Source organism: Sminthopsis crassicaudata, chromosome 3 (genome assembly GCF_048593235.1).
Source record: "Sminthopsis crassicaudata isolate SCR6 chromosome 3, ASM4859323v1, whole genome shotgun sequence".
Taxonomy (NCBI): domain Eukaryota; kingdom Metazoa; phylum Chordata; class Mammalia; order Dasyuromorphia; family Dasyuridae; genus Sminthopsis; species Sminthopsis crassicaudata.
The window spans coordinates 547,008,492-547,027,375 of NC_133619.1; the positions used below are offsets into that span (position 1 = coordinate 547,008,492).

Here is an 18,884-nt window from a genome sequence, read left to right on the forward strand (position 1 = left end):
CTCTGTTAGAACCAGAGGGCAAAATAAAGATAGGAAAAATTCATCTGTCACCTTCCAAAAGAAACCGCAAAAGTAAAGTTCTAGCAATGTCATAGCTAAAAGCAAGTATTTTCACAAGTCAAAGAACTACTTTAAGCATTCAGAAAGAAACAAAGCATAGTCAAAATGATATAAGATCTGACATTTTTTTACTATAAGTAGGAGATCTTGGAATGTAATATTCCAAAAGCCAAAAGATAAAGGCTTACAATCAAGAAAAATGTATCCTGCAAAGCTGAATATAATGACAAGGAAAATGGATCTTTAAAGGATTGAGGATGTTTAAGAATTCCTGATGGAAAAAAAAAAAATCAGAAATGAGTTGTAAATGCAATTCAAAGACAAGACTCAAAAGAATCTACAAAAGTAAATTTATTTGAGCAAAGGGGACTATATGATGATAAAGGGATAATATTCTATTGGGGAGAAAGAGATAATGTCACTTCAGAATGTTTTCAAAGGGTACTGAAGGAATTAAATAAGAAAAGACAGAAGATTTAGGAGTTGACTTTTTTTTTTCTGTGAGTTTTTAAGAGAGGAAAGAAAAGACAAATTAAGAAAATTGAGCTGCAAAAGAAATATAAATACTGACAAAAGGTCTGAAAGGAGGAACAAAAAATGAGTACCATTTGAACTGGAAAAAGAAGAGTTGAAAACACAAACACACATAGAAAGAATTTATTTTAAATGTCAAGTTCAAATTGGAAATAAAGAGGAAGAGAGAAAAAAGGATAATACTGGGGAAAAAGCAGACATAAGCAAAGCAAACTTCTTGTTCCCAAAAGGGAGATTAAAAGGAAAAGGAAAAAAGCAAAACAAAACAAAAGACATAAAAGTGTAAGAAGGCAGCTATTAAATAGAAAATGGTTGAATAAACTCTTGATATGTGAATGTAGCAGAATATGACTATATTGTAAGAAATAAGAAATAGATGATCTAAAAGAATTCTGGGATGTAAGAGGAATACAAGCTGAGTTGAACCAGGATGACAGTTTACAAAAAGATAACATTTTAATGAAAAAATTTTAAGAAGTCTGATCAAAGCAATGATATGCAACATTTACAGGGTACCTACAACAAAACATGTTACCTACTTCTTGAAAGAGAAGAGTCATGTGTACAAGATATATATTTCTGGATATGGTCACTGTATTAATTTGTTTTATTTGTAGAAGGGCTTTTTTTTTTTTCTCGTGGTTTTTTATTGCAAATAGGGAGAACTGAGGGGAAGTGGCATATAATGATGCTGATGATCCCTCCAAAAAAAGACAAGAAAAAAAAGAGGAAGGCCATTGAAACATTTTCAAAAGGGCACACTAGAGTACAGCAGATAGTTCAGAAGGAAGCCCATATAAGCAGGACAGCTCTCAAAATAAGAAATATTATTCCTTTTTTTTTTTTTTATTCATTTTTCCAAATTATCCCCTCCCTCCCTCCACTCCCTTCCCCCGATGACAGGTAATCTCATACATTTTACATGTGTTACAATACAACCTAGATACAATATATGTGTGTAAATACCATTTTCTTGTTGCACATTAAGTATTAGATTCCGAAGGTGTAAGTAACCTGGGTAGATAGACAGTAGTGCTAACAATTTACATTCACTTCCCAGTGTTCCTTCTCTGGGTGTAGTTGAAATATTATTCCTTAAAGTAGTTTAGAGAGAAGCAAGATAAAAAATTAGATCAATTTTTCATATTGTTAAACTTGTGTACATAGAATCTGATAGATTCATAAGTATTTAGCATTGGAAGATTATGAATGATCTCACCCAATCTCACCATTTTATAGCCAAGGAAACAAGATGGGTTAATACATATCTGGGCAAGGAAAAGTTTGCAAAGAAAAAAAATAAATAAAAGTCAAGCAGAACAAGAAAAAAAAATAGCAGGAAGTTAAAAAGAATATTTGAATAGCTGAGTTTTACATAACTTTGGTAAACTATTTGCCATATAAAAATATAAAGGTAAAATCATATCAGGTTCTGACTTAAGATTTAAATCATAATCAGTTGGTCTAAGGCCAAAGTCCATGAGAAAAAAACATTCATATAGCATATAACATGTTATTATGTAAATATAACTGATAAAGTAAATGAAAACTATAAATTACTGAAGTTTGATTATTTTCTTATAAAATTACTGTACCTGCTTGGGAGGAAGTGAATCCTGTGAAACAGGATCAAGAGTCATAAATTTTTTATCCCTGATAATGCTGAGAACATCATAGAGAACACACATCTCAGTCAGGGAGCTTCTTAAATTGTTCCGTACTGAATCCCATGGCCACAGAGAAGGCTGAAATTTTACCAATCCTAAAAGAAAAGAAATTTACTTATATAATTATAATGACTAGAAGACAGAAGCCATATATGTGCATATACAAATAACTAAGATTTTTTAAAAAGGTTATGAAATTCTTTGCTTCAAACAATTATTCTTTCTTTACTTTATCACTGTCATCCATTCTACAAAATGTCTATTAATATTCATTAGGACATTCTGACAAAAGAAAAATATGTCAAAATTCCACTATACAAAATACAACTGCAAGTAAGCAATTAATACATTTCAACTTGATTCAACTGAATCATGTATAATCAAAAGCATTCTAAGCCACAGGCAAAGAACTACTTATTAACACACACACACACGTATGTTTTCAAAACATACAAATAGATCCAAAACATAACTTGGTGCGGAGGATACAAGAGAAAAGTCCTAGATCTTAAGAAACTTGGAATCTAAAGAGGAAGAAAGTTTTTTTTTTTTTTTTGGTTGTTGTTTTTTACTATACATATGATTCCCCTAATGTAGAAAACTTTTGGTAAAGGAATTCCCTCTACCAATGCAGATGAGCACCTGTGCTACAGCTTTTAGTTTTAGAGAGGTGCTTGGGACATTGTGTCAAAAGTAATACTTGAACTTAGGCTTTCCTGACTCCTAGGGAACAGCTTTCTATCCAAAATGCTACACTGCATTGCTACAACAAAAATAAGTATGATAAAAAATGGTATAAGATAAGAGCAAAGAAGTCTAGCCACAGGCTCTAACAAATATGAGAAGGGAAAGATCTGAAGTAGGGCAATCAGAAAAGGCCTCACACAAAAGAGGGGAACTGCACTTGAAGAAAAGATTAAATGCACAGATATGAGGGGAATTTGTTTTTAGCATGTAGTTTGGCCTGCAAACTGGAGAGAGATGGGAGAAAGCAGGATAAGCTTGAAAGTTAGAGAAGTAGCATGGTACGATGGGGAAAATACTGAAGTTCAAGTCAGAAGACCTGCTTTCAAATCCCACCTTTGGTACTTATTAACTTGTGACCTCAGGCAAGACACAACCTCTCAGAGCCTCAGTTATCTCAACTAGAACATATGGATGAGAATATTTGTCCTACTAACTTCACATGTTGTAATAAAAGAGCTTTAAATACCTTAAAGCAGTGGTCCTCACACTTTTTAAAAGGGGGCCAGTTCACTGTCCCTCAGACTGTGGGAGGGCCAGACTAGAGTAAAAACAAAAGCTCACACTCTGTCTCTGCCCCTCAGCCCATTTGCCATAACCCGGCGGGCCGCATAAACGTCCTCAGGGGTCCGCATCTGGCCCGTGGGCCGTAGTTTGAGAACCCTTGCCTTAAAACCCTAGAACTAGAAGTTACAATTATTACTGTTTTCAGAACACAAAATAAATTAATGATAATAAGAGTAAAACAATGTTGGAGTAGCCAGCTGAAGCCATATCATGATGGAGACACAAGGCCAGGCTAAAGATTTATTCTTATTCTAGAGGCAATATGAGATTGCCTCTGAGGGGATATGAGGTGATAATGCACCCACGAATTAGGAAAATTATTCTGCTAGTTCTATGGGAACTCTGAATAATGGAAAAGACTGACAATGAGAGATTAGCTACAAAAGAGAGGTGACGGAGTCCATCCTCTCCTTTTACACATGAGGAAAATGAGGTACCAAGAGGATGAGAGACTTATCAGAAGATCACAGGGCAGCTAAATAGTAGGATTTGAACCTGGGTCTTCCTAACAAGTCAGTACCACATCCAGATCATCAATGGAAAAATAAGGAGGAGACAGGAGGGAGACTAAGTCTCGTGAAGAAGGGTCATGAAGATGACAGAGAATCCCCATTACCAGGTTCCATCCCCTGAAACTACACTTCCCTTAGAACCCTGACATCCATCTTCTAAAACATACTCTGGGTCTGCACCAGGGTTTGGGGGAAGTAGACGACAAAGTGAAGGAGATTATTGTCTTATAAATGTTATATTCTAAATTTAATGTTAAATAAAAATTAGCATTTTCATATTAATGGAAAAAGAAGATTGCAAATGAAACTGCAGATCTCTATTATGTGCAGCTTGTTTTTCCTTTTAAGTCTAAGAAATTCTGCCTAAAGCTTTTCCAGCTATGCTATTTTTCTGCATTTCTTTATGACCTTCCTTCTGTTCTTGTCTCTACTGTTAAGGACCGTGCCTGGATGAAGGGGCAGGTCAGTTCTCTGAGAGCCTCCACAGCTATGGATCATAACATCTGAAGGAGCTGCAGGGCAGCCTTCGCTGACTCACGTGTTGCTTGTGGACTGGGAATGAGATCAATTGATGGCGGAGGGAAGAGGCCTGTGGTCAGAACAGGCATTTAAGTCTCTCACCAGTCTCCTGGCTCGGCCCTTTGATGTGCTGGCCCATTTAATTACCCCGACTAAAAAAGTCTCATCAGGGCTCTTCTTCCTTTCCTCCCCTGCGGGTTATGGATGCTGTTGTTTTTTATGCCCCACTTTGGGTGCCATATGTTGTGATACGGGAGCCACCTGTCAGTGACTGCTGGAGGTGTAACTCAGACCTAGCACGGATCTCTTCATGGGAGAGGGTGATGATACAAGGAGACTGAGAGGCAGCTGCTGTTCTGACCTCTCTCTCTCTCTCTCTCTCAGTGGAGAGGTCAGAGAACAGCAACTGGACAACTGGAGATGGCTCTGAATCCCAGGGGTACCCTTGGCCTTTTAAAGCTAGTCTTTTTAAAAACAAGGGATAAGACAGACTGGTTTGCAAAAGCAGTTGCTGTTACTTACTAGAATGTATATTGGGTAATCTGTAAACATTATAAGCTGTGCTTTAAAAGTTTGCAGCGCTGCTGGACACAGGTGTAAGTTTTATGAAATCTGGTCCAAAGTTATTTAACTGTGGATCTTAAAGTTAAAAAAAAAAAGAGGTGATTTTGAAGCTGGTCTTTAACAGCTCTCAGTCTGACTGAAGCAAAGCCCATTCAGTGATTAAGGGCAGGTAAGAGGAGGCAAAGACCTGCCTTTTACCTAATCAATAATAATATATACAAACACATGTAAATGCGCATGTACACACACTTATATGGGTATGCATATATGTGTGTATATACAGGAGTGTGCACGCGCGCGCGCAGATTCTCAGGGTTTCCGGACAAAACAAACAATTGCTATTTGCATTCACGGATCCAATCGGGGCCCACACACCGACCAAACGGGGCTCGGCCTGGGCCCCGCGGGGGCCAATCAGGGACCGCCAGAACATGGGGTTTGCAGGCAAGCTCCCGGATAAGGAAAGGGAGCCCTAAAGCCCACGACTCCTGGAGTCCCGCGAGCCCCCGCAGGGACGGGCCCGACGCCCTTTGCAGACGGAGGGAAGAGAGGAGGGAGAGAGCAGCAGCTGTAGCCCGGCTCCGGCAGAGCTCCCGGGCACCTCCCGTACTCGCGGGGACAGCGGCTGCCACTCAGCCGGCGCTTCAAGAACACTGACAGACGCGGACCCCGGGCGGAAGCTCCCGGCCTCACCTTCCTCGTCGTCCTGGTCGGCGCTGCCGCCGGCGCCCGCCCAATCCTGGGAGTCTCGGTCGGCGCCGGCCGCCTCCTCCTCCTCGGAGCCCGAGCCCTGGCTGAAGTCGATGCGCTGGGCGAGCCGCGCCAGGTTCTGCGACATGGACAGCGGCTGCAGGTAAGTCTCGGTGCCATCCAGGCCCACCTCCTGGACCTGCTTCTCGCAGGCAGACTCGATACTGATGCGCACCGCCCGCACCCCAGACATCTCGGCGGTTCGCCGCGGCCCGGAGCCAGATGCGGAGAAGTGGAAGAAAGAGCAAGTGGACCCGGAGCCACAGGACGCGGGGCCCAAACACAGCTGACTGCGCGAGGATCCTCCCAGAATTCGCTGCTATTGCGCGCTACGGCGAGGTAGCCAGGCCAAATTAGGTGGAAAGGCAAACGCCCGGAAGGACTGTGAATAAATCCTACGGGAGCCGACGAGGCCCGGATGGGTACTTTCGGGAAAAACCCAACCATGGAGAGATCGAGAGGAGGCGCTCCTTACTCCCGAGGCGAGCCGTGTGAATTTGTTTTTTATCTCAATTTAAGGAACTTACCCGGCAGTGAGGCTTTGGGACTGATCCAGAGCGAGCGCGGAAGCTCCTCGAGAGCTGTGATGGCCGAGGCCGCTCTGTGCGTCTCAGAAAAGATTGGCGCCGGGCTCCGCAAGGCCGGGGTTCGAGTGTTCCCCCAGTACACACATCCTGACTGAGTGAACCCCTCGATGTGTCCACAGCTTCCCCAAGCCGACTTACTTTGGCTCCCTGGTGAACCCGACGGACTCTTCAGAATGATTTTTTAAAGTGCATAAAATCCATGGGGCTGCAGAGGAAATTATGGGAGTAATAAAGCTATCCAAACATTTTTTTTAAAGTTCATAAGCCCCGGAACCCAAGACTAAATTGCACTATGAAATCACAGAAATATTAGGGAATACATAATAAATTGAACAGTGCCAAATTTCCAATGATAGGGGTGGGGGAAGGGAGGAAAAGAGAGAAAAAACACCTGGGGAATGTGCTTAGTAACGTTTCTTTGAGGAGGAAGATGTATTTAGCACAGGTCTAGTTACTGAAATGTGAGCAACTTTTTTTTTTTGTAGGGGGGGGTGAGGCAGTTGGGGTTAAGTGACTTGCCCAGGGTCACACAGCCAGGAAGTGTTAAGTGTCTGAGATTAGATTTGAACTCGGGTCCTCCCGAATTCAGGGCTGGTGCTCTATCAAATGATTTTCCTAAAATGCAGATCTGATCATGTCATCCCCAATGACATGGGGCAATCATATTGCCCCAGAAACAAATGCAAAATGCTCTGTTTCTCATTCAGTGCCCTTCATAACCTCACACCCTCATATCTTTCCAGTCTTCTTATACCTTATTCCCTTATACATATTCTTCAGGCCTGTTGGCTATTATTGCACAAACAAGATACCACAGCATTCTCTGTGACTCTCTTCCAGTTCTTACGCACAGTGCCTGGCACATAATAGAAGCTTAATGAATGTTTGTTGATTGATTGATAGGAGGAATAAAGGAGACAGTTCTTTTATCTATATAGCTTTTTTATTTACAAGATATATGCGGGGTAATTTTTCAGCATTGACAATTGCAAAACCTTTTGTTCCAACTTTTCCCCTTCCTCCCCCCACTCCTTCCCCCAGATGGCAGGTTGACCAATACATGTTAAATATGTTAAAGTACAAATTAAATACAATATATGTATACATGAAGGAGACAGTTCTTAATTGTGACATTGAGATTGTAAACATGAGTGACAGGAAGAACTGTATAGGCACATTATTAGAAATAGAGAAATTTTTTTAATTTATATTTTTTCCAGTCACATTCAAGACTTTTTACATTTGTTTTTAATATTTTTAAGTTCTAGTTCTCTCTTATTCCCACCCACAGTTAAGAAACCACATGTGAAGTTATACAAAACATTTCCATAAAAGTCAAGTTGTGAAAGGAAACATAGATCTCCCACCTTAATGAAAATAAAAGCCCTCAAGAAAAATTAAATTAAAAATAGAGAGATAGAAAATGCTTCAATCAGTATTCAGACACAATCAGTTACTTCTCTGGGTATGGATAGGATTTTTCATAAGTCCTTCAGAGTAGTTGTGGATGATTGTTCTACTGATGTTAGGCCCTGGATAATAGGCCATAGCCCTCCCCCACCTTCTTGAAATTGGGTCTGGTAAAACAATTTGGGGGGAAGGCCCTAAACCTTAAGGCTCTAACCCCACATCTTTCACATGCCATTCTGACACAACGAAGCAAGGATGGATATTGTCCAGGTGCCTGACTCCTTGGCTCTACCTTTGTCCAGGATTATCCTGATCTCCCTTACAACTTGAGTTGTAGCTCCCATCTCCCTGTCTCCTATCCTTGACAAGACATCAAGTTATGCTTTTTCTATCTTGCCTCCTGTTCTGTCAAAGCTCCAGTTACATTTTCATATCTTAACAAGCTTTTCCTTTCATGGTCCCTATCATACCAAGAGGGACCTTACTTCCCTTCTCTCCTGGCCTGACAAGCCTTGAGTTATGGTTCCTTCCTTGTCTCCCTGCTCTTGTATTAGAAGTGTTTCCCTAAATAACAACTGCAAGATGTTAAGACTAACTTCTTGCTCAGCTTCTGTATCCTGTTAGCCTACCAATTCGTTAGGACTCTCTATATAAGCCCTGCATTTTCCTTGTTTGAAGCCATTCGATATAGGTAAACTGAGCCCTCTTTGGCTGCCTGCAATAAAACTCCATTTTAAATAAATCAAATCCTACTTATCTCTGTATCATGATCATTTATAGCTAGTCATACCAGAACATTGTTATTACTTTGTATATAGTAGAATTCACTTTGTTAATGGAGGACTTTTCAGGTTTTGTTTTTCCTTGAGAGCATCCTGCTCATTTTCCAGAGAACAATAATATTTCAACAGAGAAATTTATTTCCAAAAAAATTTACAATTATTGCTAATTATCCCCCCCATTTATTCTCTCTCCTTTCACCCTGTCCCTCCTCAAAAGTGTTTTACTATCAACCACTCCCTCCCCTAGTATGCCCTCTCTTTTATCACTCTTCTCCCCTTTCCCTTATCCCATTCCTTTCCTATTTTCCTTCGGGGTAAGGTAGAATTCTATACCCCTATTGAACAAGTATATTATTTCCTATTTGAACCAATTCTGATAAGAGTAAAGTTCACTCACGCACCCTCTCCTCCCTCTTTTCCTCTCCACTATAAAAGCTTTTTTTTGCCTTTTTTTTTCATGGCAGATAATTTGCACCTTTCCACTTCTCCCTTTCTCTGTCTCCCAGTACATTACTCTCACCCTCATCATTTTCAAAAAAAAAAAAAGAAAGAAAAAAGATATCCCTTCATACTCAATTCACACCCATATCTTCTGCCTATATATACTCCTAACTAATAATGAGAACATTTGAAATAGAGAAATTCTTAAGAGATGTGGATTTGAAAATAAAGATAAATTCTTTTTGGTACACATTGAGTTTGAGAGAGATCAAATGTCAGGAGTTGGTGAGTTCAGAGGAAGGATTAGAGTTAAATATGTAGATCTCTGCATAGAAATGATAAATGAACCCATAGGAACTAATGAATTTATCAAATGAGAGAAATAAGAGAGCCCAAAACAGAACCTTGGAGTACCTGCCTGAGTTGGGAGGCATAAAGAAAGACAACTGATAAAGAATGCCACCTCTATCCATCCAGTTACTCAGATTCATGACCTTGAAATTAAAATGAACCTCTCACTATTTTTCACCCTATGTAGTCAATCACTTGCCAAATTTTGACAGTTCTACTTTGTATTTATTAATATTTTAAGCAATTTTAGGAAATATTCTTGACTTGCATGGAGGCTCTATGCCCTGCAGAAATCCCCATGAACAAAGTCTCAATTTTTCCCCTCTACAAGAGGAACCTAAATGTTAATCTCTATCTCTAGCTACAATAAAAGTTTAAAATCAGAACACAAAGTATGGCTATAGCAGGGGTTCAATGAATTTTGAAAGACTCAAGAACTTGGATCAACTCATTGATCAATCATAATTCAGAGGCTAGATGATAAGGAATACTACTTACCTCCTGAGAGATAAGTGATAGATTAAATGAGTAAGGTTACCAAAACAGGACATAGGTGGAATTTTGTATTAAAAGATCAAATATATAGGAAGAAAAGAAGAAAGCATTTGCTAAGTGCCTACCATGTGTAATGAAGTGGTTTGCCAGTTCCTTCTCCAGCTCATTTTACAAATGAGGAAACTGAGGCAATGTTAAGTGACTTACCCAGGGTTACACAGCTAGCAAGTGTCTGAGGCTGGATTTAAACTTCAGTTTTCCTGACTCCAGGAACTGATACTCTATCCTCTGAGTCACCTCCCTCTTGGCTAGTATGACTGAATTGTAGAGTGCATAGAGTGGAATAGAATGTAACAAGATTGAAAGTAGGAATGAGCTAGTCAGTAAAGAGTATTAAATACCAAATGGTGAACTGGTGGATAGTATGAAAAGCTTGAGAAAAAAAGAAATTTTATAATAGCCATTGTAGTGAAGATGAGTGTCAATGATCAGTAAGAAGATTACCTTTCTGTAGTGATGGTCTAGTTGAAATTAGATAATATAAACTTGGAAGATTTTTGCTGTTATTTAAAGTTCATTTTAATTACATTTTATCACAAAGAAAATTCAACTTTTCTCTCTACAACTTTCTGTACTCTCTCATTTGCACTTCGCCCTATTGCACCATTGAAAAAGGAAGATAAGTAGATGTAGTCAAGCAGAAAAAAATCCCATATGTGCTATATCCAAATAAATGTCTTATCTCTGTCAGGAAGTGAGTAGTAAGTTTCATCAAAGTTGTTTGCCTTTACAATATTGTTGGATGGCATAAATTTGTGGTGGATCCAGTTTGTATGTTTGTGTGATTTTCTCCCACAGCACTACTCAGTAACAAATAAGAATTAAGGCAACGGAAGGTATAAGTACTCCAAGGTTGAAATTTGGCAAGATCGGAGCATAGGTAGAACAAAGAGACAAGGAATTTGAGAACAGAGAATTTGTAATATTTAACTAGTTATCTATAGGGCCAAATTTGGGAAGGGAAAAAAATTAATACTGAACTGTGATGAGTTGGGAGGCCTAGAGTTCAAAATGAAAGCAAATAATAGATTTAAAAGAGGCATAGAGATAATTGGAATGATAAGAAGTTAAGATCAAATATAGGAATTTCAGCCTTCTTTATCATTGAAATATACCTTTCACATCACAGGGATTAGGAAAGTAGCACCCATCAATCTGGAAAATCTGTTTAAAATTTTTTTTGATCTTCCATTCATACTAAAGAATTATTATGGTCTTAAGAAATAATAAAAGATAAAATATGTTAATATTATACAATACTATTCAATATTTTATACATTTCTGAATTTCTAAATTTATTCTATGTCAGTGGTTTTTCTGTGTCTTCTGTGGCTTCCTCAAATTTCCTCCAAAATTCCTTTTTAACTTCTTATATTGGCCCACAATATTTCAAATTGTAGAGGGGAAAGCCGCAGTGTGTAGAAGGGATAATTGTACTTGTGAAGTGATGATCAAGGGTTATGGTTGACGGAGAATGAAGGAGTTGGTTGTTAGAGTTGAGACTGAGGTAATGAGAAGTCAGATAGTTGAGAGAATTTCAGTTTAAATGTTGAATGAAATCCCTTAGTGTAAGAGACAACCTAAGGACTTTAGCATCATTGAAACAATGGCTTCTTTAGGATTCTAAGTATCCATTCTTTAGATTTGAGCTTTGAAAGCTGTTCATCTGAATAAATTTATTTTCACCATCTAACAAACAGCAAAAGGCAAAGCAGCTAGTTGCCATTGGAACATCTCAGGCTTTGACTGCCCTCTAGTGGCCGGAGGAAATATGAAGCTTACTTAAAAGTTAATAAAAGTAGATCCAGAAGGAAATAGCTCCAGCAGAGCACACTTAGGGGCTGACTTAAAATTTCATTATCTCTCTCTCTCTCCTTCTCCCCACTTACATCACAGGGATTGATTTATGTTTTGTTGATTGTCTAGACTTATTCAGGTACTTAAGATAATCTTAATAACGTAGATTAAATTTAAAATGTTTGTTCTTCGAACTAATAGTTAAACATTTACTGTCACACCACTGGCCAAAGATTTCCCAAAAGGAAAAATCCTGTTAAGAAGCCCACTTCTGTTAAAATAACAAGATTTTTTTTATTTTTTATATCAAGCCTGAATTTTCCTCTGCAACTTTCACTCACAACTTCTAGTTCTGAATCCTGGGGTTATGCAGAAAAAATCTAAATATATCTTTTACATGAAAGCTTTTAAATACTTAAATACAACTGCCATGTCTTTTTTGAGTTTTTTCTTCTCCAGCCTGCACATCATTTAACCAGTGTTTATAGGATCTTCAGGTCCTTTACTAACCTAGTTACCCTCTGCCAGTTGCTCTTTAGTTTATTAACATCTTTCCAAAGTTCTTTTTTAAATAAAATCCTGTTTGCCTTAATTTCCTCATCTTTAAAATAGACTAGAGGAAGAAATAGCAAACCACTCCACTATCTTAGACAAAGAGGCCCAGGAAGAGCTTTTATAATGGAAAGAGAAATGAGGGGTGACAGGCAATTCATTAACCTTATTCTCATTGGAATTAGCTCAAAGAAGAAATAACATACATGCTCAGTTGAATATAGAAATCTATCTTATTCAACAGGGAAGTTTGAAGAGAAGGAGATATAGAGAAGAAGCTGCAGAGCTGAAGGGAAGGGAGGATAGATTTAAGACAGGCAGTGATCAGTAGCAAAAATGACAAAACAAACCAAAGCAACAATAGAATTCTGGAAGCATTGACTCAACAGCTAGGCATATAGGCCCTGCCCCTGGCTCAACTTGATTTTTACAATAATCATAAAGTATAATTATTTAGTTGCAGTGGAATTAAATACAAATTACATCTTAAAGTAGCTAGCAATTCTTCTAAATTGTACCAAAATATTTAGAAACACTGATATGGGAAGCACTTATAGGCAAACTGAAACTACTGTGTGTGTGTGTGTGTGTGTGTGTGTGTGTGTGTGTGTGTTTGTCTACCCTTCTATACAAGCTCTTCACATTTCTGGGTAGGCATATTTTCTTTTCATTAAATACTCTCCTAGAATTACTTGCTGACTAGGAGAAAGAGAAAGGGAAACAAGGAAGAAAAATTTGGAACACAAAGTTTTGCAAAGGTGAATATTGAAAACTATCTTAGCATTTGTGTGTGTGTGTGGGGAATCTATTTAAATACTCTCCTAGGACTTGACCTTTTTCCTCTCATGACCTCTTTTTGCCCAGGAAAGTTCATGTAACTTTGGTATATAAGTATGTAAAATAGATATAAAAACCAAACATTTACTGATAATAAATCATAAAGAAATTTATTTTATTTATTTTTTTAATTAATTTTATAATTATAATTTTTTGTACATATGCATGAGTTATTATTTTTTTACATCATCCCTTGTATTCATTTTTCCAAATTTTCCCCTCCCTCCCTCTACTCCTTCCCCTAGATGACAATCCCATACATATTAAATGTGTTACAGTATTACCTAGATACAATATATGTGTGTAAATCCAATTTTCTTGTTGCACAGTAAGAATTGGATTTCGAGGGTATAAGTAACCTGGGTAGAAAGACAGTAGTGCAAACAGTTTACATTCAATTTCCAGTGTTCCTTCTCTGGGTGTAGCTGTTTCTGTTCATCATTAATCAACTGGAAGTGAATTGGATCTTCTTTATGTTGAATATATTCACTTCACTCAGAATATATCTTCATACAGTATTGTTGTTGAAGTGTATAGTGATCCCTGGTTCTGGTCATTTCACTCTGCATCAGTTCAAGTCTTTCCAAACCTCTCTGTATTCATCCTGCTGGTCATTTCTTACAGAGCAATAATATTCCATAACATTCATAAATGGTCTAAAGATATGAACAGACAATTTTCAGATGATGAAATTGAAAATATATCCACTCAATATGAAAGAGTGTTCCAAATCACTATTGATCAGAGAAATGAAAATTAAGACAACTCTGAGATACCACTACACTCCTGTCAGACTGGCTAAGATGACAGGAACAAATAATGATGAATGTTGGAGGGGATGTGGGAAAACTGGGACACTGATGCATTATTGGTGGAGTTGTGAAAGAATACAGCCATTCTGGAGAGCAATTTGGAACTATGCACAAAAAGTTATCAAACTGTGGATACCCTTTGATCCAGCAGTGCTACTGCTGGGCTTATATCCCAAGGAAATACTAAAGAAAGGAAAGGGACCTGTATGTGCCAAAATGTTTGTGGCAGCCCTTTTTGTAGTGGCTAGAAACTGGAAAATGAATGGATGTCCATCAATTGGAGAATGGTTGGGTAAATTATGGTATAAGAAATTTATTTTAAAATAATTCTTTAGTATCCATATAATTTTACCATTTCTTAATCTTGAATGCAAACTTGCATACTGAGATTGATAAGTTTATTTATTCTTACATAAAGAATTAAATCCTGGCAGATTATATGATACCAATTACTGTTGACAAATTATAATTTAATGCTTCGGAGAGGACCTCAGTATCTGGTACTTTATCTTGCCCAGTGATCTTCAGAATCTTACTAAGAAATTCAAATGAAAGTGATTCAGTTTATTGAATAGTACTGGTAGACTGTCCATATAACTCATATAACTATGAGATAAGCATAATGGCTCTGTAGATTTTAGGCAAATACTGTAGGCAGTAATACCTCTTCTCTCCCACTTATTCTTCTGAGCCTCCTAAATACTGAGCTAGCATTCATGCTAATCTCATTATCAGTGTGTACCTCACTGGAAAATATATCATCAAGGATATTGAACTTATCCATATTCAGATCCAAAATTTCTCAATTTGCTAAAATGTGGATGGTGTAGTACTGACTAGTGGATTTAAACTATGTTTTCTTGGTATTAATTGTTATGCCAAAATTAGTATAAGCAGCAGAGAACTGATCCTTTTTGTTGCATCTCAGTCTTATAGGCTGCATTGAATATACAATCATTTAAAAACAAAAACTCATCAACTCTCCCCTCCACTTTAGTTTTGGCTTGTAGCCTTTTCATGTTAAATAATTTACTGTCAGTGAGATAGCTGACTTTGATGCCATTTTCATCCTCACTGAATCCAACTGACAGCATTGCTGAAAATATCATACTAAATAGCATAGAAGAAAGCACATAGTTCTGCTTTACTCTGTTGATGTCTAGGAAACTGTGAGAGCATTGTCCATTACATAAACTGGTAGACTGCCAGATAAAGGCTATCTCCTCTTTCTGTTGCACTAGAAATGATACTTCTAGTGGAGAGCTTCTCATCCCAGAATTTCTAGGATCCTCTCCCTCCACCCCGGTCTCCAATACTTTTACCCCCACTTTAATCCATTTGCCTGGGGGAGGTCAGTAAATTAGAAGGCAAGGATATAGACTATAAAAAATGTAATTATCATAAGGTAATGGGCAGTGATAGCATTGAACAAAGGGTGATACATATAGAAAATTTTATATCATCTTGGGGAAATATTTTCCTTAGAAAAAGAAGCCAATCAGGTGAGGCTAATCAGCCATTTTCATTATATAGGAGGTCAAATAATAAGAACAGACTGTCAAATGATTTGGGGAGAGTACATTTAATCTCAGGAGTTGTTAAAGATCAGGTTTGTTCCGAGGGGATACTGTTTTTTCTGTAATTATTCTGTTTGGGCAGAAATCACTAAGATAATGAAGGCATCCTTCAAGGTAGAAGATATTGGGCCTATCCTGTTGTTGAATAAAACATAGTCCAATAGCCTGTCTCTATTTACACAATCCATAGTTTCTTAGACCTCAAAGGTTACATTTTCTGTAGAAAAGATGTTTCACCAAAACTTATGGTTCATCTCCTCCACAGTATCTAATTCACATATAATCTTATACTGAGAACCACTAACTTCATGGCAGAGAGTGCAAGACATAATGAATTCATGATGTAGTTTACTAGTTCACTTTAGTTCTATTATTCAGGATCCATGAGTCCATTTCAACCAAAACTATTTTCTATTTACTTTGTGTACATTTATATGTGAACATGCTATTTTAAAAAATTGGACGTTAGCTCCTTAAGGATAGGGATTGCTTTAGTTTTGTCTTTGCATTTCTGGTGCCTAATATATACTAAGTGATTATTAAATTGCTTACTGAGTGACATCAAAAAGAACAAAATTGGCAGTTTTTATTATGTAAAAATCATAGTAGATTGTAAAGAGAAACTTTAGAATACCAAAGTTTTTCAGCCTGATAAGTTTGGCATCCAAAATATCTAAGAACTGACACAAATATATAGCACCAAGAGTTGGTCACCAACAGATAAAGTAGTCTAAAAATAGCAATAGTTTTCAAAAGAATTGCAAACTACAAACAACCATGTCCTAAATCAGTAATAGTAACAGAAATTCAAATTGAAACAACTATACATTTTTTACCTCACACAGTGCAAATATGACAAAAATAAGAACAGGTTATATTGGAGAAGATGTGAGTAAACAGACAGACTACAGTGGAACTATGCAGTGACATACTGGTTTGACATATCGGTTTGAAATTATTCAAGAAAAATGACTAAAATGTCATTGCCCCATGAGTTCAGAATAGAACCATGACCCCCCTATATATCTTAAGTAAGTCAAAAATGGAAACAAAAATCCAATACATTCTCAGCAACACACTTTATAACAAAGAATCTGAAATAAAATGGGTAACGATTGGGCATTGATTGAAAAAATTAGGATATATGAAAACAAAAAAGCAAAAGGTTAAGTGACTTTCACAGGGTCATACAGCTAATTTCAGGTTAAATTTGAACTGACTCCAATATCAGCTCTCTAACCAGTATACCACCTAGCTTTAGCCAGTAAAGATAAAAGCTAGAAGGAAGATTCCTGGGTATAATGTCCACGTTAGCTCTCTGGAGGGCCTCAGGATCAGTCAGAATCAGGATCAATCAAAGTTCTTGGACTTTAGGGGGAGAAGTAAAGGAGGCAGGCAAGATGCCACTCAACTTGTCAAAGATGTATCATGGATTCTGGAATCCAAATTCTCCAGCCTCTCTCCTCCTTGTCCTGCAGCCAAGTGCCTCTGACTTCTCTCCTTTAGCCCTCGAATCCTTGCCTACAATTACTTCCCTACCACCCATTCAGCAGTCAACAATCATGAGGAGAGCTATCATATTACCATATCATGGAAGTATATGCTTATACAGCCAGTGTCTCACATCCAATAGATTATTAGCCTTACGTGCTCTGCTGTTCAAGCACACCTTTTCAGAGTTTCAGCCTTCTAAACCTGGGGATCATTAAATCTACTCTGATGTTTTAAAACCTAATTCTACTTTATATCCTAATCCTTTTCTAAAACAATTTAAAGTCATACATGTTTTTAATCTCTGTATTATTTGCTACTATGACACACCCTCTACTTGTTATTTTTTGTGGAATTTATGAGTCATCTAGTTCTCATATTTAAAATGTGATGTATTACAAAAATGTTATTAAGAGACTATAAGTAAAGTTATACCCTTGTATTATCTGAGTGATGAATCCTCAATGTCAGATTTAGGAAACAATGAAACTAATAACCTAGGCATGAATAATAGGATTTATAGTGAAGAAAGAACATACAGAGCCCAACCCTTACATGAAGCATGAACTTAATCTATCTCTTATTAACCACATCATCCATTGATGTGGCAAAAGCTCCTACTGCTTTCCAGTTTTCTGAGAACTGTTAAATCTGCTCTACAAATGATGCCTTGGTCAGAGACAGGTGATAGGAATTCCAGTTAGCTATCTAAAGGGGAGCTTCAATGCCCAGCAAAGTGACTTCTGAGCATTGAAACAATCTGATATAATGTTGCTAATGATCAACAGAGTTGCTAATAACATTGTTAGTCTTTATAACTGCCACATGAATATTATACTACAAGACAATATAAAATGAAAAATATACAATAAAAAACAAAATTTATAGCTAACATCTATATAGGCACTACTCTATCCCAGGTATTGTGTTAAGAATATTAAAAAAAATAAAAAAAATAAAAAAAAAACGGGAATAACCTCAGATATTAGCCTATTCCTACATTGAGTCTGAACTAGCTCCTATGTTCTCCAAAAGTTTATGTTGTGATTTAAGGACACTGCTGATTGAGGGAGACTTACCAGATGTTCACTTCTGGGGATATAGATAGCTGGCAGAGAGGGAATCTTGTCTTGAGATTAGTATGAAAGAAACGTGTTTGAACCTCAAAGACCCAGGGTTGTGATTCATTTTCAGAAAGGAAACTTGTTTGCATATTTTGGTTAATAAAGTTTTCTTGCATGTATTGAGAAATCTAAGTCTAATTAGATTTCTGTTATATGTTAGCATATTTAATGGTAAATTGAGTATATACATGTACCATATTTTAATTGGCAACTTAATATTTTGGAAAACAAACAATTCTCTATTTGAAAAGCTATAGTTATCAGAGATCTTTGTCTCTTATATTAATTCAAAAGATCATTTCATATCATTTTACATTTTCTTATTTTTTAACATGATATGCATAATAGGCTATCAAATATTGTAAGGGACAATTATTCTTTGTCTCATTTTAAATCTTATTTTATTTTTCCCAGATTAAACATTACTTTTCCTTCAATTGATCCTTTTGTGACATGGATTAGAGTCTTTTTGCAACAGAGGTTTGTCGTTTGTTCTTAAAGGAGGATATTATATGTAATGTTCTGTTCTTTAAATTTTAATCGTTCTCTCTGAGCAGATTTCTTGGGGAGCTTCTGGAGGCAGTTCAGTTCAATAATTCCAAATGCAGCCAGAAGTTAAAGTCCAAATCCTTTATTGTCTCTTCCAAAATC

General features: G+C 37.2%; 1 protein-coding gene across 1 annotated transcript in view; it reads right to left on the reverse strand.

Moving 5' to 3' along the window:
* Nucleotides 1-6,245, reverse strand: part of MED17 (mediator complex subunit 17) — a 30,962-nt gene extending 24,717 nt beyond the window's left edge. The window contains exons 1-2 of the mRNA XM_074304519.1: nt 5,861-6,245; nt 2,190-2,356 (exon numbers count right to left, since the gene is read on the reverse strand). Coding sequence (XP_074160620.1) covers nt 2,190-2,356; nt 5,861-6,110 — 417 coding nt within the window. The 5' untranslated portion in view covers nt 6,111-6,245. The remainder of the gene's footprint in view (nt 1-2,189; nt 2,357-5,860) is intronic.
* Between the last annotated feature and the right edge of the window lie 12,639 nt (nt 6,246-18,884).